The sequence below is a fragment of the Stenella coeruleoalba genome (assembly GCF_951394435.1).
Source record: "Stenella coeruleoalba genome assembly, chromosome: 18".
NCBI classification, from domain to species: domain Eukaryota; kingdom Metazoa; phylum Chordata; class Mammalia; order Artiodactyla; family Delphinidae; genus Stenella; species Stenella coeruleoalba.
This window is the reverse complement of record NC_137164.1, coordinates 66,286,586-66,313,406: the sequence shown is the minus strand read 5'-3', so window position 1 is coordinate 66,313,406 and position 26,821 is coordinate 66,286,586. Positions and strand designations below refer to the sequence as shown.

General features: G+C 50.6%; 1 protein-coding gene across 4 annotated transcripts in view; it reads left to right on the top strand.

The window, feature by feature from the left end:
* STK24 (serine/threonine kinase 24) overlaps positions 1-26,821 on the top strand; it is a 102,408-nt gene that overhangs the window by 59,328 nt on the left and 16,259 nt on the right. For all 4 annotated transcript variants that reach the window (XM_079902750.1, XM_079902749.1, XM_079902748.1 and 1 more), the window contains exons 3-5: positions 17,388-17,444; positions 23,593-23,701; positions 23,998-24,155. In XM_079902750.1, coding sequence (XP_079758876.1) covers positions 17,388-17,444; positions 23,593-23,701; positions 23,998-24,155 — 324 coding nt within the window. The remainder of the gene's footprint in view (positions 1-17,387; positions 17,445-23,592; positions 23,702-23,997; positions 24,156-26,821) is intronic.

Genomic DNA, 26,821 nt, shown 5'->3' with positions numbered 1-26,821 from the left:
GTTTGCTTTTTAAAAACTGCTAGTGGGATTTTGTGCGTGTGCAGCAAGTCCTGGGGATTCTGAGCGCTGCCTCTCCCTGCAGCAGCACGTTCTGACTGTGTTGTTCATTTGTGTCCGAAGGTCGTCCTCTCCCTTGATGCTAAGGCCCAGGTTCTAGGGTCCCTGGCCCTCGCGTCAGCTGTCCCCCCGCTGCCGTGTCACACGCCTCCCTGCTTCTGGGCACTCGGAGCCCTGCTGCCCCGCCTCACTTGGGCCAGGGATGCAGGTGTGGGCTCTGCACCTGGACCTTCTTTGGTTGGTGAAGGAAGGAGATGCATAACCAGGCAGTTATCACCCCGAATAAGTGCTCTGGTGGCCGGAGCCCGAGTCCAGGAGGAGGGAGATAGCAAGGAGGTTGTCGTAATAAAGATGCCCGACTGAAGGAGGGGGAAGGGAAAGCCACACAAGGTAGCGCGCCTGCCAGCACATGCGACTCCTGTGTGCCGGTCTCACCGCAGGGCCAGAGAGGAGTGTTGTTCAAGGTCAGGTAACTTAGTTTGAACTGTATTCGACCACAGCAGACAATTGTATACATGCGCTGAGTTCTCCTAGTTTGTTATAGAGGTAGTGTGGTTATCTGCTCCAAAAAAAGAAAAAAAAAAGTACACTGGAAACATTTGACAGAGGTGGGTTTCGCCTCTTTGCTGCCCTAGTTCCCTCCCTGCGTCTCTCGGCTGTTCCCAGTGCCCCCCCTCGCCACCCTCTTGCTGCTGAGTAGGAGGAGGGGCCTCCGGGGGATGGGAGGAGGGCGCGTGCAGGTTCTCTGCAGCTCCCCCTGAGGTCCTGCTCCTGGCCGGCCACCTCGGGGACTCCTGCGAGGCTGTGCATGTGAACCCCACCCCGGTTCCTGAAAATCGAACTGTGTTTCGTCACTTTGGTTAATCAGAGATTCGAGAGTTTCAAACCACATGTAAGAGGTGTGAATGATGTGATATAAGCATCGTTGGAGCCCTCTGTTGTAGTTTCCCTTTCTCTCTCTCTCTCCTTTTTTTTTCTTGTATTCTCATTTCAAACTTGAAGCAATAACTTGAGTCACCAGACTTTCTAGAAAGACAGTATCTTGGCTAGTCTGACATGGATATACATGTTTTACTCATTGTGTGTGGTAAGCAAAGGTGTGGGCACTGGAGGACGTTGAGGTGTGTGACTGTAAAAGTCTAGACGTGTCATCAAAAAATGTGAGCATCCCACGGATCTCATGAGTCTGAATAATGCAATTTGCCACCAGTATCCTTCACGCTGTATGCGGGCCTGTTCAGTCTTCGTCTGTAGGCTGAATCTCACTTTTATCACATAGTTGGCATATAATTGGGCTCTGCGGATTGGCGGGGGTGGGGTGGATGGGGGAGGGTCTCACGCTGACTGGAGAGCTGCTTTCTACCTGCTGGAAGGCTCTGAAGGTGGGTTCGAGCTAAGGGAGTGTTTCTGGATGAGCCCCCTTCTTGAAGATGTTCGTAGGTGCTCCCTGATGAGATGTTTGGACACGTTGGGTCTAGTAGGTTTCCGTGACAGTATTCTCAGAGCTGCTGAGCCTTGAAGGGAAGTTCAGTATGTGGCATTTCCTAAATCTGTTTCTTTGTGGGACCCTTCTTTCTCTCTGTGTCTCTCTCTCTCATGGTAAATTTCAATTCTATAAAATCCCCAGACGGAGCCCTCTGGAAGTAGCTTCTCTTGTCAGCACTTGGGAAGAACCTTAGAAGGCATCCACTGTGGTTAAGAACATAAGTCCGGAGATGCCAAGTTAGCACCCAGTAACAGCTTTCTGTGGGTCTCCTGCTGGTATGCCATCTTTAGAAAAGCATGCCTTTCAATGTTGGTGGTTTAAAAACTGGATAAATTGACAAAGGACCATGAAGCATGATACAAAAGGCAATCACTGAAATAGCATGTTCATGTTTTAAACAGTTTTATTTTTCAGTAGATAGTTTTCTGAGTGCAACTGTGGAATTTGAGAGAAAATAAGCTGTAAAAGTATTTGTGCATGTCTTGTTCATAGGAAACACAAAGATCACAAGCGCTGAAGCCTATGGTAGGTGTAAAATCCTAACAGAAATTGTTGGGGGCTTGGTGGTGTTGGGGGGTGATTAATACCACATTTCCCTAAAATCTTTTTGTCTTGACTTTTCATAAAAGCTTGCCAAAGATGTTTCTAAGATTTTCTCTGCCCCAGGTGGGGGTGTGGTTCACTTTTTGTTCCTTTAATGAACACTCGAAGGTTAATAAGCCGCTTTGTTTGGGGTGGACTGCAGCCATGGGCCCTCAGGTCTGGGGAACGAGACAGCCTTCCTCTGACGGGAATTTCTAGTGTCTCATTCGCCTTTCTTTTCCTTGGTTACTGTTAGTGCTTGGCCTCCTTTTCCTGCTTGTCCTTTTGCACACTCATCCAGTCCAGGGTCTTCACTACTGCCCGAGCTTCCAAATCTCAGTGCCTTGCCTGGACTCTCCCTAGGCCTCAGATCCACTTAGAGAAACGCCTGCCGGGACGGTCCCCTTAGAACGTCCCCTGGCAGCTTCACATTCAACCTGCAGAGCAGGGACTTCTTCCCTCTCGTGAGCCAGGTCTGCGTGCGTCACAAGTGTTCCCATTAGGAAGGGATTGATTGGAAGGTGCTTATTTAATCCAGAGGCAGTAATAACTTAGAGCCGGAACACGCAGGGGGCTTTAAAACCTGCCAGTGCCCCGCCCACCCCTGAACGAGGATCTCGGGGCTGTGGCCGGACTGTGTTTGTGAACAACCCGATTTAAATGCCCGAGGTGCAGGGTCCCCTCCCAGCAGGCCACGCATCAAAGATGCCTTAGAAACACGTTCAGGCTTTAAAGGGGTGAGCACGTCAGGAACGTTAGGCCTTTGTTTGAAGCTGTCTTCGAGGGAACCATGTCGAAGGCCCTGGTGAAATCACCCGTGGGCTCTGAGAGACGGAAAATCTGGAGACAAGAGTCACCAGCACGCGCTTCACCAGCGGCTCTCTGGGGTGGTTTGCCTCCCGTCCCTCCTTTCCCTCCCCTTCCTGTCCAGTCGCTCCCGCGGCCCCTCCCATGGCCCTGCCGGCAGGAGAGCAGGGGCGGTGGGCTGGGAGCGTGCCCCCGAGGGGGGTGTTGGGCGGCAGCCCAGGAGGGGCCCACAGAGCCTCCTGCCACGGGGCTCCCCCTGCCGCCCGGGCCTGGAGGCTCCTGCGTGCCGTCCAGCAGGCGGGCGGTCCCTGCCGGGGCCGGTGACGGCCCATCTCTGCGCAGCCCGCTCCCGCAAGCAGCTGGCCTCACGGAGGGACCTACTGTGGGAGAAGCCTCCCCGGGCCTGCCCTGTGGGCTTCTCCCGGCGGGACCGAGGACAGAGCGGCCCGCCCCGGCTCTCGCCCGGGCACTGGGGGCCGCAGAAGCGCGGGCAGAGGCCGAGGGGCTGGCGGGTCGCGGAGCTCTGCCTCCGGCTCTTTCTCCTGGTCTGGTCTTCAGGGACCGCGACTCATCATTTGAGGTAAACGGGCCACCTGCCTCCCGAGTCGAGAGGACTCTGGAAAACGCCTGCTGCTTCTGGAAATGCTCGACCTCACGTTGTTAGACTCTAAGTACATTAAAACCTGGCGGGGCGAGTGGGAGGTGTGCCAGGAAGCGATACGATTGGTCCGTTTTATCGTCTGTTTGTGATTCCGCTGGGTTGTTTTCCTAGGTTTTTGGCTTGTTCTTTTTAAACACAGTTGATTTCAGAGTTCCTTCCAAATATCTGCCCTGCGTCCATGCCGCTACTTTCTGTGTTCGCTATTTGTCGGCCCCCATTAATTTTCTATACTGTCTAAAGAAAATGGGTTTGGGGTTTATGCTTCTACGTAAGTGACGTGAACATGAGAAGGTAGAGTCTCAGAAAAGGGAGGAAATTCACGCACGTTTTCATAAACGTGATCAGACGCGCAGCTCTTCAAAACGTCCTTTGAGCGGCAGTTTCCCAGATGCTGGATTGTTTTTTTTTATTTTGTGGAGAGCGGCCAGATTGTCGGTCCACACGCAGAAGGGAGCACCAGTGCTGGCCCAGGGCAGAGCCCGTGCCGGGGACGCAGAGTCCGTGGGCGCTCAGTTGTTTAGTCACCGGCTTTGGTCGCACGAAGAACTGGCAGCTACAGCCCGTCCGGCCTCCTGCAACTCTGCGAGGACAGCTTTTCCCTCTGCAGGAGCCCTGGCCTCCGTCTGCCCTGGTGGTGCAGTCAGGCTGCTTTCTTCCATGAGGATTGCCTTTCTCTGAGCAACAAACAAAAGCTTTATCCTGGTGCCTCCGGCTGGGATTTTAACAGTCTCCCTCCACTTTTGCTGCCTTGTGTCGTCTTGGGCATCATACTCGTTGATTCCAAGTGTAGAGACAAGGGTGTCTTTGGTTCTCGTGAGCCGCCTGCCACCCCCAGGCTAGCGGGGCCCTCATTTCCCCGCAGTGATCTGCTCAGTCATTCAGCCACGTTGGGGGAGCCCCGTGCCCACACTGTGACAGCCACCCTCCCAGCTTCCGTTGCCATTTGGAAGTCATCTGCCGCATTCCCCATGGACCTGGAACAGCTGCAACTTCTGGGAGAGGGAAAAGAACATCTGTTTTCTCTGAGTGATTTTTAGCTTGCAAGCATCTGTCCTTGCGTTTCTGGGAAAAACAGAAAAGATACAGGGAGCCCTTTGTATCAGACTCCAGGGTGACCGCGGGTAGAAGCAAAACAAGTTACTTTTGGGTGGACTAAACTAATCCCCAAGTAAATCTTGCTTTGAAATCACAGGGGAATACGTTTCATTTCCATCATGGGGAAGAAAAAAGGTCGGCTCGGCACCAAAGATAATAGAGAACGTCCAGACGTTTCGGGGGGCGGGGACCATGGCTTCCTTTCTCTCCCCCGAACACACTGTCCTAGTGTAATTGAAGGGAGTCCCTGAAGACATTTGGCCGCTCCGTTTTATGCTTTTCTATCCAGAAAGTTGAATGAATTAAAATTCCAGTTAGGCTAATATTTTACTTCACCAAAAAGAAACTCAACTCTGTTTTCTGGCTGTTGCCTATAATTTAAAATAAGTATTAATTGTATTTCTAGTTCTTTTTGTCTCAACATACATCTTCTGCCTATTCAAACCTTCGTCTGACGTGTCTAAACACAGCTGATGTATTCGGGTAAAATGATTAATTATGCCATATGCTTTCTTTTCTAAAACTTCTATATTTCTAAGTAAATTTCTAAAAAAAAAACCAGTATCATATATGAGATCACAAACCTTACTTAGATTATGTAATGAGGAGTGCTTGGTATGTAATCAAAGAGAAGCCTTACTCCCGGTGAGGGGAAAGAACTCCTCTTTCAGTGGTCCACGCAGCACAGCAGGACTTTCAGGCGTTTGGGTGAGTAAGGACATCTGCTTCAACATGGAAACATGGACTGCTCGAACCAGGCCCTTTTAATGAACCCTGTCTGGGAGCCGCACGTTGTCACGGCCATTACTGACCGACCACGGAGCCAGACGGAGCACTCAGGCTGGCTCTTCTCTAGGCGTCTGCATGGGGCTCTGTGGACACTTATGTGCTGTGATGGAGTCTGCCTCACCGAGGCAGAAATGGAGCTGGGGGTGGTGGTGGTTCATGTCATGGTCGGGTGTAGGGGCAGGAGACACGTGTCCGTATCACCTCGGCAGTCTCAGGTCTGCGCCCCAGGGCTGCCTCAGGGAGGGTGCCCCGGATTTGCACGTCCGATCCAAGCGTAGCTTGACTGTGTCCAGCAGCTCATCGTTAACGAACTTACTATACATCGAGAACATGTGCCTGTTATCTAACTGTTCATTCTGGGGTAGAACTGTGCAGAAAATAAAGATGAGTGAGGTGGCCAGGAGGTTGGAAGGAAGGGGAGTGAGAGTTCAGATAGCAGAAACGTCTCCTCGGTACAGTCCGGCACCGGACATTCAGGCATGTTGCAGGAGAAGTCCCTTACTTTGGGAGCTGTTTACCGTTAGGGTATGGTAAATACCCTGAAGGATGGAGATAAAAGTATAAATATGAATTTGCCACCCGTGCATTTGAAGTACAGCATCTGTTACGCGTGAATCTTCTAATGCCATACGTTATCTTAACACTGAAGGTACCTCTTAAATTTGCAGAACACAATAAAGTCTTCTTTTTCAGCCGTATTTGCCCTCTGCCAGTCCTGTCTGATCTCTCTGGGCTGGGTCTTTATCGGAGAGTTAGTACTGAGCCCTCAGTAGTCACTTCTTTTGGTTTTATGGTTTTGTGGTGGATATTTCTGACATATGCTGTGTAATAGCCGTTAAAATCTTCACCTGGCAGAAAGAGAATCTTGTAATTATTAGCAGTATTTCACTTTTAGGAAGAGAACATTTTTAGCTTATGATTATGGCAGACTTGTTTGACGTAGCAGTTTATGATCACTGACTGTTGTGTTTGCTCTTTTATGAGGACAGAGCAAGGGGGGAAAGTCAAGTCCTCCTCTTTCATCTCCCAGGGCACCCTTTCCATGCTTCTCTCTGTTATTTCTTTTCTGCTCCCTCAGATTTAGGTCATTTGTAAGTGTAGTTCCCTGATGACCTTGTAAGGATCTTTACGTTTAAGCAGATGTTTTTATCCATCTTCGTTTTTAACCAGCATTCAGCACGGAAACTTCCCATTAACAGATCTGTTGCCGTTGTGGCGAATATGTGCTGATGCAAAAGACAGGAGCACCTGGGGCGGGGGCACTTAATTACTGAAACTCATTGCGCACACGTGCACCCAGTTAGGAGGCGGCCTCTTCCAGGAGAGAGGAGCCTGTGACGTAAACCCGGAGAAGAGCGTCTCAGGGACGGCTCAGCGCTCTTTCCAGTTTGTTGCAGCACATGAGGACAGAAGTTCTTGTTCTTGGCACGAGGGAGCAGGGCGTGTGAATCCCGCAAGTCACAGGCAGACCTTTTGTAAACCGATGTCTTTTTTCAGGCAGTAAGATGAGAGTTCATTGCTCTCTGAAAGGAAACCAGTTAAGAACAGTTACCCTAGAACATGTTTTCTTCACTGGAGTCCTTTAGAAGTCGCATGGAGTCTGTGATGTTTGTTACTGTGGTTCTTGCTGTTGAGGTTTCTGACTCAACATTAAGTCTGGCTTCGGGCCCCAGCTGCTCCCCTAGCCCGCGCTAACGAGGTATCCGCGTCTGCAAAGCGGAAGAAGCTGGTTACCTAAACGGACAGGATTACCGGGAGAATCAAATGAAATACTCCTCATGAGGATCTTCGGTAAAGCATACGGTGCTGCGGGGTCGCACTCTTGCGGGCTGAGGCTGGGACCCCGCCTGCTGCACCAAGAGGAAGACCCGAGGCGCCCCGGGGCTGTCCCCTCAGAGCCTGTGGTGAAGGATGGTGTGGCTCTCCCCAGGCCCTGGAGGACTCTACTCTCCCCTCCTTCCACGAGTGTCCTGGTCCCAGCCGACTGGGCCACTGGTGGTCGGGAGTGGGGGCCGGTGAGAGATGGCCTGGAAGGACAGCAGCTCTGGCTGTGTTCTCCCTGTCATGTCAGGTTTCTGATGGTGATGGAGCGAGCGGACACAGAGGAGGGCTCAGGCCTCTGGGAAGCACTGCAGACCTGGCCGACAGGCAGGCCCAAGGCCTGGTGGGGCTGGGCAGGTAGTGGGTGGTAGAAAATACGATGCAGACGTTTCACATGTGCGGAGACTCTCACACCTAATGTTCATTTCCAAAAGCACCTTTTTCTTCTCTAGAAACTCCTCTCTTGAGATGACAGCCCTCTGTCCCAGGAGGCACCGTATCCCTGGCACGTAGAAACGCACCTCCCTCTTCCTCTTGTACTGATGATAACCTTTTCCAGGTGTCGGTGTTACCTTGCGATGTCAGGAAAAGTCCTGTGCTTCAGGAGAGTTGCTAGAATATTCTGTTCTTTTAAAACATTCAAGGGCAAAATCATTTGCCTCCTTCCCATCCTTTCTTCCCTCCTTCCTTCCTCTTTATATAGATATTTTTAGAGGACGTTAATTGATCCATTTCTTCCCCCACCCGTTTCTTCTTTCTTGAGAAAATTTTAATTCATACATTACAAAGAAATCATCTATTTCATTGTAGATTTTTTTTTTTTTTTTTGGGGTGCGCAGGCCTCTCACTGCCGTGGCCTCTCCCGTTGCGGAGCACAGGCTCTGGACGTGCAGGCCCAGCGGCCATGGCTCACGGGCCCAGCCGTTCCACGGCACGTGGGATCCTCCCAGACTGGGGCACGAACCCGTGTCCCCTGCATCGGCAGGCGGACTCTCAACCACTGCGCCACCAGGGAAGCCCTCATTGTAGATTTTTAAACTTATTATAATAAAACATTGTGACCTGTTCTGTTTGCATTTAAAAGTGTTTCCATCCGTAATTTTTTACTGCTATATTTACAAATTAGTGTTACCTATTTTTTTCTTGATTATAGTACCTGGAGTTTATTTAAAACATAAAATAGATTTCTCATTCTAATACTTTTCCATTTAGCATGTATCTTTATTTGTTTTCCTTAGGTTTCCTTCTTTTTTCCTTCTTTCCTAACTTCCATATTGAACACTTAAAATTTCTCTCCACCCCCCACACCGTTTTTTTTGGCTTGGTAATGAAAATGTATAAAACTGTGTTTTCCTCTGAATAAATCTTTGGTTGTATTGTATAGCTTTTGGTGTATGTAGTGTTTCCAGTATTTTTGGATAATTCGTAGTGATGCTTTTGATTTTTTCCTAAGGATTTGATCCAGAAATCTCCAGTTGATCTGTTTCTCTTTGTGCCGTTTCAGGTTTTATTAATAGCGCAGTGTCATTTTAGTTGGTATTTGCAGGTAGTGGCCTTTCTCTTGTTCCATGCTTGTTTCCAGCACTAAGAGACTTTGTCTTGGACCAGTGTTGTCCTTTTAGGGCCTCATGAAAGAGCGGAAGGCTGGGCTGTCGTCCCCCCCACCCCCACCCCCGTCGTCATTCCCCACCCCCATGCTTATCCTGCTTCAATTTTCTGTTTTCTTAATTTATTTTTTTAATTGAAGTGTAGTTGATTTACAGTGTTCTGTTCATTATTGCTGTGCAGCAAAGTGATTTAGTTATACATATATACATTCTTTTTTTTAATATATTCTTTTCCATTCTGGTTTATCACAGGATATTGAATACAGTTCTCTGTGCTATACAGTAGGACCTTGTTTATCCATTCTATACAGAAAAGCTCACATCTGCTCGCCCCGGCCTCCTCCCCCTTGGCAACCACAAGTCTGTTCTCTAGGTCTGTGAGTCTGTTTCTGTTTCATAGATAGGCTCATTTGTGTCATATTTTAGATTTCACATGTAAGTGAAATTGTATGGCATTTGTCTTTCTCTTTCTGACTTATTTCACTTAGTGTGATAATCTCTAGTTGCATCCATGTTGCTGCAAATGGCATTATTCCCTTTTTTATGGCTGAGTAGTATTCCATTGTACATATGTACCGTATCTTCTTTATCCATTCATCTGTTGATGGACATTAAGGTTGTTTCCATATGTTGGCTACTGTGAGTAGTGCTGCTGTGAACATAGGGGTGCATGTATCTTTTCGAATTAGAGTTTTGTCTGGATATATGCCAGGAGAGGGGGATTGCTGGATCATATGGAAACTATTTTTAGGTTTTGAGGAACCTCCATACTGTTTTCCGTAGTGGCTGCACCAATTTACATTCCCACCAGCAGTGTAGGAAGGTTCACTTTCTCCACGTTCTCTCCAGCATTTCTTATTTGTAGACTTTTTAATGATGGCCGTCCTGACTGGTGTGAGGTGATACCTCATTGTACTTTCGATTTGCATTTCTCTAATAATTAGCGACATTAAATGTCTTTTCATGTGCTTGTTGGCCATTGATTTTCTGATTGATCTTCTCATTTTCTTCTCTCCCCATTAGTTCTGTTGTGTAGGTAATTGATGAGACGGGCCTCTCCTCTGAACACCCATAGCATTTTGTGTCTTTGTGGTACCCACCACAGGCTGGCTGGTGGTAGTTATTTGCCCACTTTTCTATTATGAAAAGTGATTTATTTAGGAAAAGAGCCTGAGCCCTACTCATTTTACAGACCCCCCCAGTGACACTGTGTGCGTAGGAGGCAGGAATCACTGAAGGAATGCTGGCATCTGTGAGCAGAGGAACAATTAAATCAGCTCTTTTTGAGGCCAGGGGTCGTGTTCTGTGCCTTGAGTGCAGTTGGAAGGTGCCGTGAATGTCAGGGAGTTGCTTTGACTGTAAAACGAGGTGGGGTTTGGGCTTCGATACCCGTTTCCTGCCTCCTCGTTTCACAAGCCTCCCAGTGGCCCTGAGTTCAGACAGGGGGCGCTCTAAAGTTAGTGTGCTATTAATAGCCCAAGTTCATGGGCACTGCTGTGTGCCAGGCGCGCCCCTGAGGTGGGTGTTCTTTAGTCCCAGGAGCAGATAGGAAACTGAAGGCGGCTTCGGACCTGGTCTCAGGGTCCCAGAGCTGGTGCGGGTCAGAGGCAGGATCCAAACCCGGGCTCGAGCGTCTGGATTCATGCACAGCATCTCAGCAAAAAGGTACCTTTGCTTTAAAATCTACACTCCTAAGGAAGTCTGTGACGCCCCGCTGTTTTAGTAAGACCTCCTGGGCTCAGCCTTTGCTTACCGTGCAGATGCAGAAGCAGAGCTTAACTTCATTTCAGAACTCATGGTGTAAAAATCTTTGTTCATGGTGCAGAATCCACCCCTTTTCTTATTCACCTTGTGTTAACCTTTCCGTCGTCTGACGTCTGTCAAGGCCGTGAGGGTTGTGAACGTGGGGAGCGCCAGCTTTCAGCCACCACCTCCAGGCAGTGCAGGGCAGGTTTGCCTGTAAGCGGTGTTGTTGTTGATGTTGTGTGTGTACATTAAATTAATTTCCACGAGCAAAAAACTACCAAAGGCAAAATCAAAAGACAAGTGAGGAAAATGCTGTGTTTGTGGCTCATGTTACAGGAGGTTACTTCCCCTAATATTAGGTCAATAGAAAAACAGACAGAGGATAATAAGGGCTCACAAAAAAAGAAAGCATGCATGACTCTTCAATATATAAGGATGTTCAGCCTTACAATGAGAGAAAGGCAAACTGTGAGATACGCCCCCCCTCCCCGGCCCCCCGCAATGGGTTGATGACTGTCATTTGCTCAGGCTGCCGTAACACGGCGCCACAGACCCGGCGGCTTAAACAGCAGAAGTTTATTCCCTCACAAATCCGGAGTCTGGGAGTCTGAGGTCGAGGTGTCGGCCAGGCTGGCTTCCTCTGAGTCCTCTCTCCTTGGCTTGGAGGTGCCGTCTTCTCCCTGTGTCTTCACACGGTCGTCCCTCTGTGTGTGCCTGTGTTCTCATCTCTTATGAGGACACCAGTCACATTGGATTAGGGGCCACCCTAATGACTTCATTTTAACTTACACCTCTTTGAAGACCCTGTGTCCAAATTCAGTCCCATTTTGCGGTACTCAGAGTCGGGACTTCAGCATATGAATTTAGGAGGGGGACACAATTCATTCACTTCCTAAGCATGACTGGAAAATAGTTGGATTATATTGTCAAGGGACATGGTGCGTTGGCAAAGAAAAGGGAAATGAGCTCTCACACGTTGCTGGAGGCGGTACAAATGGAGCTTTGAAGAATAATTTGTCATTATCTATTTAAATTCAAGTGGATTCCTTTGACTCAGCCTCCAGCAACTCCCCAAATGATACATCCTCGAGGTTCTGATAGCAAAAGAATGGGAGCAACCTGGTGTTGTCAATAGGGTGTGGGTTAGTTACGGCTTAAAAAAAAAAAAAGGGAATTACTTTATGGACAAGTATAGAATGCTCCAAGGAGAAGCAAGGTATAGAAGAGTGTATAGAGCGTTACATTTGGATAGAAGTGGAGAAGGAGCTGATAGGTATTTGCAGAGATATTTCTGTGAAGTCACGGAAGATGCGCCGCTAGGCTGGTGGGCGCGGAGGCTGGACAGCCAGGAGCCAGGGGCGAGAGGGAGACGCCTCGCTTTACACACTTTGGTGCCTTTTAAGTGGTGAATCCTTAAGTTATTAAATAAATAACTGTTTTCTTTCCCTCATGAGAAAATTCTCTTACAAGGCCATTCGTAACTTCCATTGTCTGGGGTCATTTTTTAAACATGAAATTATTCTGATTAAAATCATTCTTATTTTAAGAATTCTTATTTTCCTTAGAGTACCTCACACGTCATTCACTTGGCAGGTTTTATGAGGGCAGTGATTCTGCATCTGGGCCGTGACAGTGCTTGGTCACTTGGTCGAGCAGGTCACGTGTGTCCCTTGACCAGACCATCCTTCTCTAACACTCATGCCTCAAGGCCTGTAGGGCAGTAATTATTTTTTCATTCTGGTGTAGAATGTGGATGAATCATTGTTCAAGATTTTACTCCGCTCAGAAACTCCCATGCAGAGAAATGCCGTTTCGTCTTGTTAATTGGACTTTTTCGGTTTCACCGGGTTATTTCGAGGCACGTACGGGTGAGGCTGTTGAGGGGGCTCATAGCACTCTGCCTGTGATTAGCACCCCGAGCTTCGCAAAGTGCTTTCACATTTATTATCTCATTTTCTTGTCAGGTGAACCGTGAGGTTAGGGATACAGATTATTGCCATTTTTTTCTGGCTGAGGCACTCCAAGCTTAGGTGTCTCACAGTGAGTTAGTGATGGTCTCCTAGCTGGAGGCTGCAGGGTATAACAACTGGCTTTGCCAAGGGGAGGAGGGAATTAACCGGTCAGCACTTCTGAGCAGTCGCACTTCAGGCTTAGGACATTGACTGGGCAGTTCAGTGGTTTTCAGCAGGGGTGACTTTGGCCCCCAGAGGCCATGGGTGGTGTCTGGCCCTGAGGACTGGGGATGTGCTACTGGCCTCTAGCGGGTGGAGGCCAGGGATGCTGCCCAGCGCCCTACAATGCACAGGGCAGCCCCGCAACAGAGGTTATCCAGCCCCAAGTGCCGGTGGTGCCGAAGAGGAGAAACCCTGACGGAGCCGCGGGGAGCGCTTGGCCTGCAGCCCTCAGAGCCCATCTTTACTTTCCTGAGCCGGTCCATTTACTCCCTTCTGAATGTTTCTTCTTTGGGGGTGGGTGGTAGAAATTATTACTTGGGATGGTGACTGGTGGCAGATTTAAGAGGCCTCTTCTGCCTGTGTTGAATGAGTGTGCTGCACCGGAGGTGCTGCGCGGGGGCCAGCTGACGCGGCACAGGTCCTGTCTGCACCGCAGGACTCCACTCATCCTGAGACCCGGCCTCTACTCTGCCCCTGGTTTTCATGACGTCCGCGGCATCTCTGTCCCAGTCGGCGTGTGAGGCGGGCAGAGCTTGTTCTTAGTATCCTTCCCTTTGGGTCAGAAGGAGGAACCGGCCGCTGAGGGTTAGAGTTGGGGAATTCTAGCCAGGACAGGGTGGAGCCAAGCAGACCCAATAGCCTTGGACTCGCTGGGACCGTGGGAGAGAGTCAGCCTAGAGAAGGAGAAGGCTTGAGTCCAGAGGAATGCAGCCGTGGAGGAGAGTGCTGGGGGAGGTGACCAGGGGCGTAGTGGGGTCACCGGTTGGGCTGGGGGTCACCCGTGGGAATGGGAGGTGGCGGGTGAACCGAGGGCACTGCTGGTGGGGCTAGTCTTGGGTGGAGGGTGAGCCGGGCTGCCTTCCCTGAGGCAGGGACAGTGAGGACAGAGCATGGGCCTGGAGCACGGAGGAGGGAGAGGGTCACCCCGAATGCTGTCCTCAGAGGCCGGCGGGTGGCACACCTGGCAGCGGGAGCAGCTGTGCAGAAGCCTGCGGGCCTTGGAGCTGGGTGCAGGGAGAAGCTGGAGGTGAGAGGAGCAGGCGGGTGGGTCCGTGCTTGGCACGGGTTGGTCCGCCAAGCCACAGAGTTGAGAATTCATACTGGAATTTGGTAGAAGCTGTCAGCTATTTTAAAACCAGCGATGGTTTTGCATTAAAGAGAAAGGAGAGTGACCCTCGCTGCGTGAAGGACCTGTGGATACCTTTGTCAGCCCGTCCTCTGCCGCTTCCCCCAGGACTCCCTGTCGGTGGAGGGCATTGCCCGTGTCCATTTGAGCGAGGCCGCCTGCCCCCGCCTGTGCCCCGCCTTCCAGCCTTGCCCCGCCCCCAGTCCCGCCCCTCTCCCCGCGTGCGGGCGCCGTTTGTTCGCTGCTCCTGGCCTCTTCCCTGCACACCTCGAGGGCTGAGTAAGAGCGAGAGCCGGCCCTGGTGCCCTCCGGTGACTTCTGGGGGGAAGTGTGAAGTGTTTATCAACAGGCTACAGGATGGAAGGTTCTCGGGCCCTCCCCTCGCCCTCCACGTTAGGTTCTTGCTGCTGCACTCCTGCCCCACCTGCTGGCTGGCCGCACTTGACCCCCTCGTTCCCTCCCTCCACCCCCGCCCCGGTGCCAACTCATCCTTCGGTTCATCTTAAAAGGCAGCTGGTTCCGCCTCTGTGACCCGGCAGGTCCTGCTGTCCCCTCGCTTGGGGCTCACTCCTGGGAGCTGTGACTCGCCAGTCGTTGGAGGTCTGGCCTCCGCCTTAGAGACGAGCTCCCCACGGGGACCGGCTGCGGGGAGCACAGAGCCGGTGAGGCCGCTGAGCCCTCGTCCCCAGGGCTTTCCCCCACTCTCTTGCTGGCTTGGCGGCCGAGGCGTGCGGCACACCCCGTGGGGTGGGAAGGCAGGTTCAGCTGAGAGGTGGGACCAGTGGAACCTTTCTTGACGCAGTTTCCATTCCCAGACTGGTGGAACTGGGGAGAAAAGCACCTGGGTCCTAGGACCTGGCCAAGTCTTTAAAAAGCAGTGGCCTGAATGAAGGACCTAGTGCTGTCTTCCTGAGTGCCCCCCAGATCTGGCGGACCTCGTGTTGGGTAGCGTTCAGGCCCTGGCTTGTCTGGTACCAGGAACGAGCTGGGTGAACAGAGAAGCGGGGCTGGTCTTTTTTACTGCATCTTCCTCTCCAGGAAGGCACAGTGAAGGCCCGGGCTTTATAAAGGCTTTCAGCTGGGGGCACCTGGTTTGCCAGGGGTTCTGCTGTTGCTGAAGTGCCCCCTGAGGGTTACGGGAGAACAGGTCACTTTGTCCCCTGTCATGACTCCCTGAAAGGAGAGCGAGCCGTGTAAAGGCTTGTTTTGCTCCCTGAGTAGGTAGTGGGGAGCTGGAGCTTTGGAACGGAGGATGAGGTGTGGTCGCCTGTCTCGCTGCTTCCGGAAGCTGTGAGGTGACCCTGAACCTCCGAGTCAGCACAGACCGTTTCCCAGGGTGTCCTGTTCCTCTGCTCCAGCTCCCCACAGATGCGGGGTGGGGGAGCCTGCCTGCCAGAGCTGATCTCGTTGTAGGGAACTCACCCTCAACACCCACAAAGTAAAAGGGATGGGAGCTGGGCCAGACGGTGCCGTAGAAAAGAGAATGAGAGTAGAAACGTAAACTCCCAAGTTCCTTACAGAAAAACCATTTAGCTTTCCTGTGCCGTCAAAAATGGTGTTGGCCGTTCCCCGCAGTAGTTGCTTTCTCGCTCTCCAACAAGGTGCTCTTGGGGTGTCTAGAGGGAGTAGCATGGACCTTTTCCAGGAGCAGATGTTCAGGAAGTACTGGCCTGGGGAAGACTTGGGCGTATCTGTGAAATAAAGGAGGGCTGGAGAATGCTCTCTCTGCTAGGAAGCAGGGGGTGATGGAGCCTGCTCAAGGCTGGTGCCCATGACTGGATGAATACTAAGTGAGTGAATGTTTGTGTCTATCAGGTAGACCCCAAACACATCAGGTAAGGTTTCCATGCCTTTTCCAGTCTAGACTGGAATTGTCTTCATCATATCAGGAGTCAAAGGCGTTTAAAGACTTGAGAAGGTGTTCCACATACAGTAAAACTTGGGCTGTTTCTTTATAATATCACAGACTTGACTCCGGATGTCAGGATTTATTTAAAATTAAAAAAAAAATTTTTTTTAATTCTTTTTAAATTTAATTAATTTTTTTTTTTTAATTTTAAAAGAAACTTCCTTTACAAGTGTAGCGCAGGCACGAGTGCCTCCCTGAAGTGAACACGCAGTCAGCATCATTGCCCTTCCTCCGCTACAGGTGCCACAGGCCGCCTTTCCTGGGCTTGAGCGTGCCAGGCGCTGCCCCCAGCCACTTAACTTGCTGTTGGTGGGAAACACAGACAAGCAAATCTAAGTGAAGATCAGACCAAAGGTGCTAAAGTGGAGGGGGGGGGAGGGGAGCTGGTGAGGGTTTTCCTGATTGAGGAAACTGCGCCTCAGTCCAGAAGAGCAAAACTTTCAGCATTGCTAGAGCCAGGGAGCAGCGAGGATGGGGCCTGGCGAGGGCCCTGCTTGCTCTGAAGAGCTCGGGCTCAGCTCCATCCTGAAGGTACCAAAGAGCCTAGGAAGGGTTTTGTTTGCTTTTCTTCTTTTTGATGCGCTTGAAAGCAACCGAGAGTGTCGCGTTAGCAGGGAAGCAGCCTGGCGCTTGCACACCTGCTCCGAGGCTGTGGACCGGGCACCGCAGGCCGTGGCAGGTCACCGCGCCCCCCCAGCCTTCAAGCTTGCCTGCTGTGGCGCGGGCACTCACTCGGCCAGGCGCCCAGTCAGAGGCTTCAGAGGAAGTGTGCTCCTGACCCCGCACCGGTGTGCCCTCATCCCCCGGGAGAGCTGGGTGGGTGTTTGCTAGCCTGTTGGCTTTCAAGGGAGTAGCACTTTGGGATTTGTGTCTGAAAAGAACCCTGGAAGCCATGGGCGCTGTGGGGCTTCAGGAGAGACGGACGGAAGAGACGCAAGACACGGAGGCTGGTGAGGGGGCTGGAGGACTGGGGCAAGGCTCGGGCCTCTCTGCTCTCCTGGATATCCCGGAGCGGGGGGACGGCGGCCTTCAGGGTGGCCGCCCAGCTCCGGAGCAAGGCAGTGGGTGACAGGCCGCACCAGCCATGCCACCTGCCCTCTGCGCATCTCAGAGCTGCAGGCGTGGGGGGAGTGGGGGGGGAGGTGACCCAGGGCTGTGCTCCGGTCGCCTCCTGTCTGATGCTCAGGGCGGGATGGGTGTGCATGGTACTGGCCTTGGGGACTGGTTCCCAAACCCTTCTGTGCCAGAGGATCAGCCACTGAGGTGGTGTGAAAACAGGCGCGCCCCTCGGAGCCCTGGTGCGGTAGCTGTGGAGCGCACTGCCGGGGGGGTATGGTGCGGGGCCCCTCCGGCACAGTGCAGGCTTCCCACCCAGTTCTCACTCGGATGCACTTTTCTCGCTGTTGTGTATTTATAAAATTTTCTAGTTCCAAAATGACAGAGCAAAATACCCTTAGATTATTTAAAACAATCTTTTCTGCTTTTATTAAAAGAAATAATTTGCCTCTCTTTTTGTTTTTTCTGTAGGACACTAAATTATGGATAATAATGGAATATCTTGGTGGAGGTTCCGCACTGGACCTAGTAAGTATCACGCTGGATGTTTAATACGCATCAGAGGTCTTCTCAGTCAGTCTTGCTTGTGAAGATAATTCTGTTTACATTTCTGTTTCCCTTTTAAGTTGCATGAAAAAAGGACCAAACTATTCCTTATAGTAGGGATTTCTGCTTCTGATACGTTACTGTAAATTATAGATCTTTTTTTTTTCTAACATCTTTATTGGAGTCTAATTGCTTTACAGTGGTGTGTTAGTTTCTGCTGTAAAACAGAGTGAATCAGCTATATGTATACATATATCCCCATATCTCCTCCCTCTTGCGTCTCCCTCCCACCGTCCCTATCCCACCCCTCCAGGCGGTCACAAAGCGCCGAGCTGATCTCCCTGTGCTATGCGGCTGCTTCCCACTAGCTATCTGTTTTACATTTGGTAGTGTGTATATGTCCATGCCACTCTCTCACTTCGTCCCAGCTTACGTCTGCATATAGATCTGCTTTTGAAGACAGCTTTGCTATTTCATGGGAAACCAGTGAATTCATTCCAAGCAGCCATGAAGGATGTCGCCTGCTGTGTCTGACTTAATAACAGTTTCTTATTTTCTAAAACTGGTTTTAACTTTTGTGGAGCTGGTACCCCATCATTGTTTCATGTTTCGGATGGTAACTTCGCTTCTAAAATATGCGTGGAACATCTTCATTTATGATTAATCAGAACTAGAATTTTTAAAAATTAAAATTTCATTTCAGAGGTAGGAGACGGGCACAGTATCACAAATGGGAGCTGCCGCTGGGCCAAGCAGGAACGCATGTTTCTGTTTACCGGATGCACACGCAGAGAGGCCTTGCTGCGCTCCCAGTGTGGCTGTGGTGGAGCTGGACCCCTGCCAGTGGCGGTGTCTCCTACCTGGTCTGGACCTAGGTGTCCAGCCCACACACATGGTAGAGGCAGCTCCGGTGTAGGATGACCTCAAAGTCACAGTCTGTAACTCCCCTCTTGTGGTAAAACATGGTTACATGTTGGCCTCTGATGAGGTGCTCAGAAATAACCAGTAAATCGTGGGCATTACTTAAGTCGTCCTTGAGACACAATATGTGCAAAACAAATTTAAAAAATCTCACACGGTTGTTTAGCCCCTGACATTTCATCCCCACGTGGTTATGCGGTGAAATCAACGGATCAGCGCTCTTTCCCTGCCCGTCCTGTAAAAGCTGGGCTTTTGGGTGAGTGGTGATTTCCAAGTCAGGCCTGATCTATCATTTTAGTGTTAGAGCGTGGGTTCTGCTTGCTAGACGGTTGTCAGGGTGGTAGGTCTGCAGTTTTCACTGGTCTCACAGCTGAAGGAAGCTAGCGTTTTTTGGTGGTTACAGTTGACACAGATTTTTATTCACTAAGAAAAGAAATACCCTTTGGTTAAAAGGAGTTTACTTTCTCACAGTAATAGTAACAATTAGTATTTTGGGGGGAAGGTAGAACCTCTAGAACTGTATGTATCTCTGAAAGGCTTATGTACCCAATTTAAAAAAAAAATCACATAATGTTATAAACCGTAAAAGCAATTGGTCAAAAGGAAAGTTCAGGGGAAAAATTTAATATGGTATAAACAGTGGTATTAAAATGGAGAAAGCAGCAAAGCAGCTGGACAAATTTTATGACTTCCTTTGCTGCTTTTCTGTAAATATACATATGACACAAAGAGCTTTTCTTTTTTTTTTTTTTTTTTTTACTCCTTTGGGAAATACTACAGAAATGTAGAAAATTGCCTCATTTTGTATAATTCGATTTACTATTATCTTAAGTGAATTTCATTTGTGGCATGTATAAAATGATTTGTGGGGACTCTTTTCCAACATTGAGTCTTTCAGAACAGCAATTCTAGTCTCTAAATGCTTTAGTTTATTCATTCTTAATGCCACAATAATTTATTTAGTGGTAACTTTCTTTGGAGCTTTGAAGTCTGTGAAATTTTAGACATTACAGTTGGAAGGAAGTGTCGAATTCTCCACTTATTAACTAAAATCCCATATGGTGCGAGTCCCGGCAAACTGCCGTCCATCTTCCACATCAGGGGCTCTGGTGACAAGAACCAGGCATCCCTTTTTGAATGTGCCCAAATCGTCTCATTTTACTCGAAGAAACAGAAATACTCAGAAGTTAGGTGTGCCAGCTAGCAGATAGAGCTGGACATTGGACCTTGTTGTAACCAGCTGCAAAGCCCTGACCCCGCGCTCTCCTTTCCCTCCCTCTGACTTTGTCGTATCTTTCTTCATCTCTTATTCCTTTTCTGTTGGCCTGACCCCAGTCCTCAAAGAAGATGCACTTTAATAATAGGATACAAGAGTTTTGTGAATGTTGAAGACTATTAAGATTATTTTGAGAATGTCTATTAAATGTTTACACAAGATTCTAAAAACCAGAGTATTGTTGCATATGAAGATTTGTTACCAGGTAGCTGAATATATGGATTTGGGGCATTTCTTAGAAAAATCCCACCTTGCTTTTGTTCTTGTTTTGTGGTACACAGGCCTCTCACTGTCGTGGCCTCTCCCGTTGCGGAGCACAGGCTCCGGACGCGCAGGCTCAGCGGCCATGGCTCACGGGCCCAGCCGCTCCGCGGCATGTGGGATCTTCCCGGACCGGGGCACGAACCTGCGTCCCCTGCATCGGCAGGCGGACTCTCAACCACTGCGCCACCAGGGAAGCCCCCACCTTGCTTTTGTTTAATATCTCTCTGTTAGGAGGCACGGTGCCGATATGTTTGTATGTCTCTGGAGCAGCCCCTGTACATGAAGCCTGTGGAGGGAAGGATGACGGTGTCCTGTTCAAGGGCAGGGCTCTGCCGTTTCCCAGAGCACGAAGATCTCGCCGGCGCTCTCCTCACTCTAGATTCATCCTTTCTCTTCGTGCACTGGGGCTGCTGTAATGAAATACTGTAGACTTGGTGGCTTTTTTCACTCTACATTTTAGTTTTCATGCCTTTTTACTTAGGTTGTGAGACATTAGTTTAATTCCCCGCATTGAGTCTTAATAACACCTTAGCCTGGGCGGGAAGATGGTGCCTTCCTTCACCTAGGATTGCCTTGTGAGCATGTGTGATAATTTTTTTTGGCTTTCTTTTCATTCTGGAATTGAGCTTCCAAGTAGAGGCAGGCAGTTGATTATATCGCATGTGGGAAAGTGCTACAAGGAAAATAAAGCAGCATGAGGTGAATTGGGAGAAGGGGAATGAGGACAGCAACAGAGGGCCTGAGACCGAAAGATTTTTCACTGACTACAAGATGAGTCAGTATTATAGGAGAATCTAAGGGGCAACCGTGGAATCTTAATTAAGAAGGAACTAGGCTACATAAATTGGTCACTCAGTCAGGCAGAGATATTTGACAAACTTAAAAATGAATATGCCACATGAATTTTAGAAAATGAGATGACATGTTCATTTATGTTCAGGCCAAGCTGCTGTTGTGGTGGCCTCCAAACAGTGTCTCACACGAGATGGAACTTCCTCTCCCACACGTGGGCTCAGTGGTCTCCGGGCTCTGCAGGGGCGGGTGGCTTCCCATGGTCTTGAGTCCTTGTCTTCTCTGGCTGCCGGCGTTTCAAAGCCAAGACCGGGAAGGGGCACTTCTGCAAGTATTCCTTTGGCGAGAACTCAGTCATGTGGCCAGACTTGCTGCTGCAGAGGCCGGCAGATACGGTCTCTAGTTGGGTGGCCGTGTGCAGGCCGAGAGTCTGTTACAGAGGAAGAGGGGAAAACAGGTTTGGGAGGGGGAATTAGAGGTCACCCAGAGAAGAGGAGCCGTCTACATCTTTTTTTTCCTCTGAGTCTTTCTTTTATAGAGATTATTTGAAGATTCCACAGTCTTCTTAATGAAGAGACTGCTTGGGAATGTTAGTGGTGGAGCATGTGAGTACCCACCAGCCAGGAGCTCTGTGCTCTAGGGAACAACTGAATACCCTTTACAGTGGATTTTGACACCTTGAAGGATCTCCCTGCTCTGTAAATAGAGTCTCTCTCTTCCTGCCCCCGCCTATGAATCATTGGTGGGTGGTGTTCAGGCCAGATTTAAAAGGGCATAACCATATATATATATCAGTCGGAGAGCCAGCTCTCAAATGGTCCAGCAGAAGATGTTTCAGTTCGTGTTCCTCAGTCTTCTCTCTCCTTGGTGATGACTCCAGGCTGCTCCGCCGTTTCTTTCCAGACACTTGATCACAGGAGGGCGGAGGTGGGTAAGTCCAAGTCCAGCCAGACGTTCCTGGCTGTCTGCCTGGGTGAAAAGCTGCTGCAGGAGGGGATGGAAGCCCCGCTCTGGGAGAGCATTTTGAACGGTGGGGTTAGCCTTCTGCGGTCTGTACCCGGGGCATAAGAGCAAATTCGCCAGCGTCTCTGCCTCCTTCCTCTTTTTCCCCAGGCTGTGAGAAAAGTGCATTTTCCTCATTTTGAGTATTAAAATTCCCCCACTCTGTGAACTCAGAAGTAGATGTGGAGCCGGCAGACAAGGCAGGGTTTCCGGATCGTGTGCTTAGGAACAGTCGTTTCGATGTGTTTCTTGAGAACAAGACTCTGGGTCAGACAGCTTGGGGAGGAATTAGGTTCCGCGGAACAGAGTGTGCAGTGGGCCGCCCTGGTCTGCGGCTGTCGCGGGCGGGATCCTAGTTAGGACTTGGAGGACTTCCTGGGGGACTAAGTTACCTGTCAGTGTGACTTCTCTGCGTCTGTAGCACACCGTGAAACAAAAAGCAAGGAGCCTCCCTTCCACCCGGGTTCTGAGTGTGAGAAAGTGGCTTGAGCACAGGGGCGCCACTGCCAGACGGGCCAGAGTCCCAGAGAGGTGGCCCCGACTTCGAGAAACACCCCCTTCCTCCCGGGCTTCGTGGATTTTCATGGGTCAGGTTGGGCCTGTGACCAGCTCGCTGGATGGACCAGAAAGCGGGGCAGCTGCAATTGCGCTGTTATGAAGTGAGAAGGGGGTTCTCTGTGCCCCGACCTGGGCCCAGAAACGATCAGCTGTTCCACCACCACCATCCCACTGAAGGCCCTGAGACAGCAGGACTTGTCTGTCTGAGAAAATGGACATGTCCGTCGGAACGCTACCTCAGAAGGCGTGTCTTGGTTTCCATTCCCTTTGGTTTAAAGCAAATCTGTCTCTTTCACACCTACTCGGTGAGCATCGTGGAATTGTGTCGTCCCGTTGACTTACGTGTGTGAATTTGGGTTATGGTGGAATTCACTGTCAAGTCTGAAAACGTAATACCGAACATCATCATTCAGATGAAAAGTTAAATTGTTAGAATTCTGCCCCTTTCTCTGACGCTTCCACTGTTTGTTCTTTGGGTGGAGTGTTAGGTGGTTTTGCTGAGGTAGTTATGCGATTGGTGGTGGTTGAGTTCCCTGCTGTACAGGTGATGGTAGGCTTACTGTCCAGTTTGAACTGAGCTCTAGAACTTGTCTGAGTTTCTTTCTTTTAGTGGGGATGTGTGTACCTGACTTGTCTGCCTTACATCTTTGTATAACTAACAGCAGTGAGGAGTCAGTGTCAATTCCTTCGAGTTTCCTTGAAATATTTATCCTCAGGCAATTATTATGTCATTTGGGGTAAGATACTAACTAATGTTTTTATTACATAACATACGTGTGTATATATATTATATCACATAAAAAAATTCAGTCATGAGGGATTGAGCTCTTTTCCGCTCTCTTCCCCCAAGTTTTACAATTCAGATGTAAGGACTTCCGGTGCTGGGGTGGCCTCAGAAAGCAGCCAGCCCCCGGGCCTTCTCTCCTTGACCCCTTGTGTTGCGATAACCGTCACCTCTGCTAGGACAGAGCCAGGCTGCTCTGCCCCCTCCCTGGCAAGCACTGCGAGGCGCTGGGCTTTTGCTTTCTGGACTGTCATCCGTCCCAGCTCAGCCGGCAGGCGTGGCAGGCTGACCGCGGCCTTTCTCACTGGCCCGGCTTCGATTCTTAGCCAGCTTTGCTTCATCCAGCAAAGTCACGTTCCCCGGTTCTCTGTGGAGTTTTTTAAAAGGGGCTTGTAATTAGGTTTTAATTCTGTTTGGGAGTGAAGAAGGTTTCAGGTTTGATTATTCTCGTCCATTTAACATTGGCTGTTCTGTCATCTCACACTTATTCATCTAATCATTTAAGTAACTTTAATCTTGTTTTTTCTTGTTAGTTAGAACCTGGCCCTTTAGATGAAACCCAGATTGCTACTATATTAAGAGAAATACTGAAAGGACTTGATTATTTGCATTCGGAGAAGAAAATTCATAGAGATATTAAAGGTGAGAAAACCTCTTGTTTATATTCCTTTGAAATACCCAAGGTGAGGAAGGAGTGTTAGCTGTAGAGTTTGAACCGTGCTTCTCTTCTCAAGGGACGTTGTCCTGTGGGTATGCCTTCGACGTGCCTGGGTAGGTGGGCCGGGCCACGAGGGGGTCTCACCAGAAGCACAGCCCTGGTCCCTGTTCTTGTCGGGCACGTGATGGTGCTGGGGCACGCGTGTGCCTGGTCCCAGATGGTAGCGGGCGGAACTCTCCAGCAGATGACGGCAGGAGACGTCTTTGGTTCTGTTTTACAGCTGCCAACGTCCTGCTCTCTGAACACGGAGAGGTGAAGCTGGCGGACTTTGGAGTGGCGGGCCAGCTGACAGACACCCAGATAAAGAGAAACACCTTCGTGGGCACCCCTTTCTGGATGGCGCCTGAAGTCATCAAGCAGTCGGCCTACGACTCAAAGGTGAGGGCGGCGCCTTGGCTGGCGGGCCAGAGGAGCCTGAGGAGTGGGGGAGGGCAGAGGGCCTTGGACAGAACTCTGAACCCTATTGAAGGGGCAAGGGCAGAAAGGATCCCACAGGAGAAACGGAGGGTGCACAGAACTGGAAGGCCAGCACCTGGGCAGAAGAGTGCTCTCCGGGCTGCTGCACACCCTCCTGTCCTCGCCTTTAGATGCCCCCCTGCTGGGATCGTGTCCTCAGACGCTCCTTAGCAACAAGAGGCAAAATCGTGATTCCCTTTTCCAGCCTCTTTTACCCGTCATATGATGCACTCTCCCAGTTTTTCCTGTCTTCTTTCTTCCCCGTTGCCCTTCAGCTTTCTAAAACTGTTTAATATAGACTCAAAAAGCCCAGAACCCCCGCCTCCTAGACCTCATTTCACTCTCGCGTCCCACACCGGCTCTGTCTCGGTCGCCTGAATGCAGTGAGATGTCCACGTGGGCCACAGAGAATAGGCTTCTCTAAACCGGTATTTCTAGGCAAACAAATATTTAACTCAGATACACTGACATGCCAAACACCATTTCTTCTCTTTAAGTGGAACTCTTCTTAGTACCTGGCAGATCCCCACCTTGTGAAGCATTGCACACGGAGCGTAAGGGTGGCTTTTCCTGGGGACCTAAGCTCGGTGTGGTGAGCTGTTGCGTTGGTGCTGGAAGTTGCTGGGGTGCGTGTCCATTGCGGCAGAGGTGGACCCGGCCCTCTCACTGTTGAGTTGTAATGGTGGCCGTGACTCCCATAGGCGTCCTCGTGGCCTTGGTAGCCAATGGCCAGTAGGTGACGATTAGGTTTTCAGCCCTCAAGGTAGCAGAGCTGTCTAGTCTCTGGTGTGTCTGTTGCCTGTGGGCGCCTTGGCCCTGGGGTGGGTTTACCGCCACAGCTACTTCTGATGTCAGCAGCAGCTTTTGCTGTTGTCCCTTTTCCTGGGGCCGTATCGTTGGAAGACTCAACAGGAACTTAGGTGTTCAGTTCCTTCTCTTTTTTTTAAGCTGAGGCCCATTTATCAGAGTTCTCAGGTCTAGATTTTGGCAGGGCTGGGGCCAGAATCCAAGTCTCTTAACTCATCTGATTACACCCCGCTGATTCTTCTCTTCTTTTCCTTTCTGGTCAGTGAGCTGGTCAACCGTGGCCCCCGTGACTCAGGATTCAGATCTTGCCTTTTCAGTGTTGCTCACCACGGCTCACCTGACGCTTCTTCAAGAATTGTCCGGGCTGCCTGAGACCTTCCTCCCCCGCCTTTCTTCCTGGGCAGGGCCTCTCTGGGTGTTTGCTGAAGGTGGCCTCGGCACCGTAGCGATCCCACGGCATCGTGAAGCTTTGTCACCTTTTCCCTGGAGCTGTCGAGATCAGAATGCTCCTGTGTGATCAGTAGATGCTGCGGTGTTTTTTAGGCAGATGAAAAGACACTGTCGCAGACTTACAGGGAATGCACGCTTGGCTGGGGAGCTTAAGAAAGCGCGTCAGGTTTCGTGCAAACCCTTATCTCCCTTACCCTTTCCTCTGGCTTATGGCAAAAGCCAGTCCTTCCGTTTGCTTGGATCAGACCCAACAGCTCTTAGCTGGAACTCATTGTGAAGATGTCTGTGAAATTCTCTTCCCAGGTTTGTTGACGCAGGAGGTGTGGGAAGTGCAGATAAGGCTCAGGACCTGAGTCCTGAGGTCTGTCAGGAAAGGCTGCCAGAGGCTGGGGCCTGAGGGTGGGGGCATGTGCCCCTGGGCTGGCCGCTCTTGTCTGGAGCAGTGCCTGACGAAAGACCTGTTTCCAGTGATTGCCCCCGTCTGAGGCTCGTCTGGCGGGGCGGTTACGCTCTTTGACGGGCACGTCTGCTCTGCCGGTACACACACTCGGCCTCTTTCCAGTCCCCCCGTCTGTCCTTGCGTGTCTGTCTGGCCAGTGTCCCCACTAGTCTCCGCGTGACAGCTCGAGAGCTTGCAGCCCCGGGGGCCCTGGGGAAGCAGGGTGCTCTCGGCAGTTCCATGTTGGGGCACACGTGCTGATTCTCAAAGGCAGGTGGGGTTGGGGTGAGGATGGACTGTACCTGCCTCACCAGCATCCTCGCGTCCCTGAACTGAAGGGGGTGCTGGCCTTAAGTCTCGTGTGCGTGTCTAGAGCCCTGCTTGACACAGTCGTCTCTGGGACCCGTGCATTTGGCCCCTTGTCGTTTGCCAGGGCTGAAGATGCCGACCTCAGCTCTTGAGCTGAGCACAGCATGTCTAAGTCGTGTTGGCCCATATGCCTTAAGAGGCATATTATTTTTAAGGGGACTTGGGGTGGCTTAGTGTAAGGAGTCCCCAGACTGTGGAGATGGGGCCACAGGAGTGAGCTCTGCTCTGCCCCCCGGGAAGCCTGTGGGATCAACGATGGAGCCGGGGTCTTCGGCGAAGAACCTCCATCTTTTTCCCCTTCCTTTGTAAGGATATTAGGATGGTGTGTTAGTGGATGGATTGGAGACGTGGGTGAGAGCCTTGTCCCCTTCTCTGTACTCATCCCTTCTGTCCTTGCCGTAGCTGAGCCCAGCGCTGTGCTGAAGATTTACGTCTTCAGTGAGTGAGTGCGACACTGCATGTCGGGCGCTCTGACAGGGAACGGGGTGCAGGGGTGCTGAGAGGAGGTCGGAGTGATCTGGGG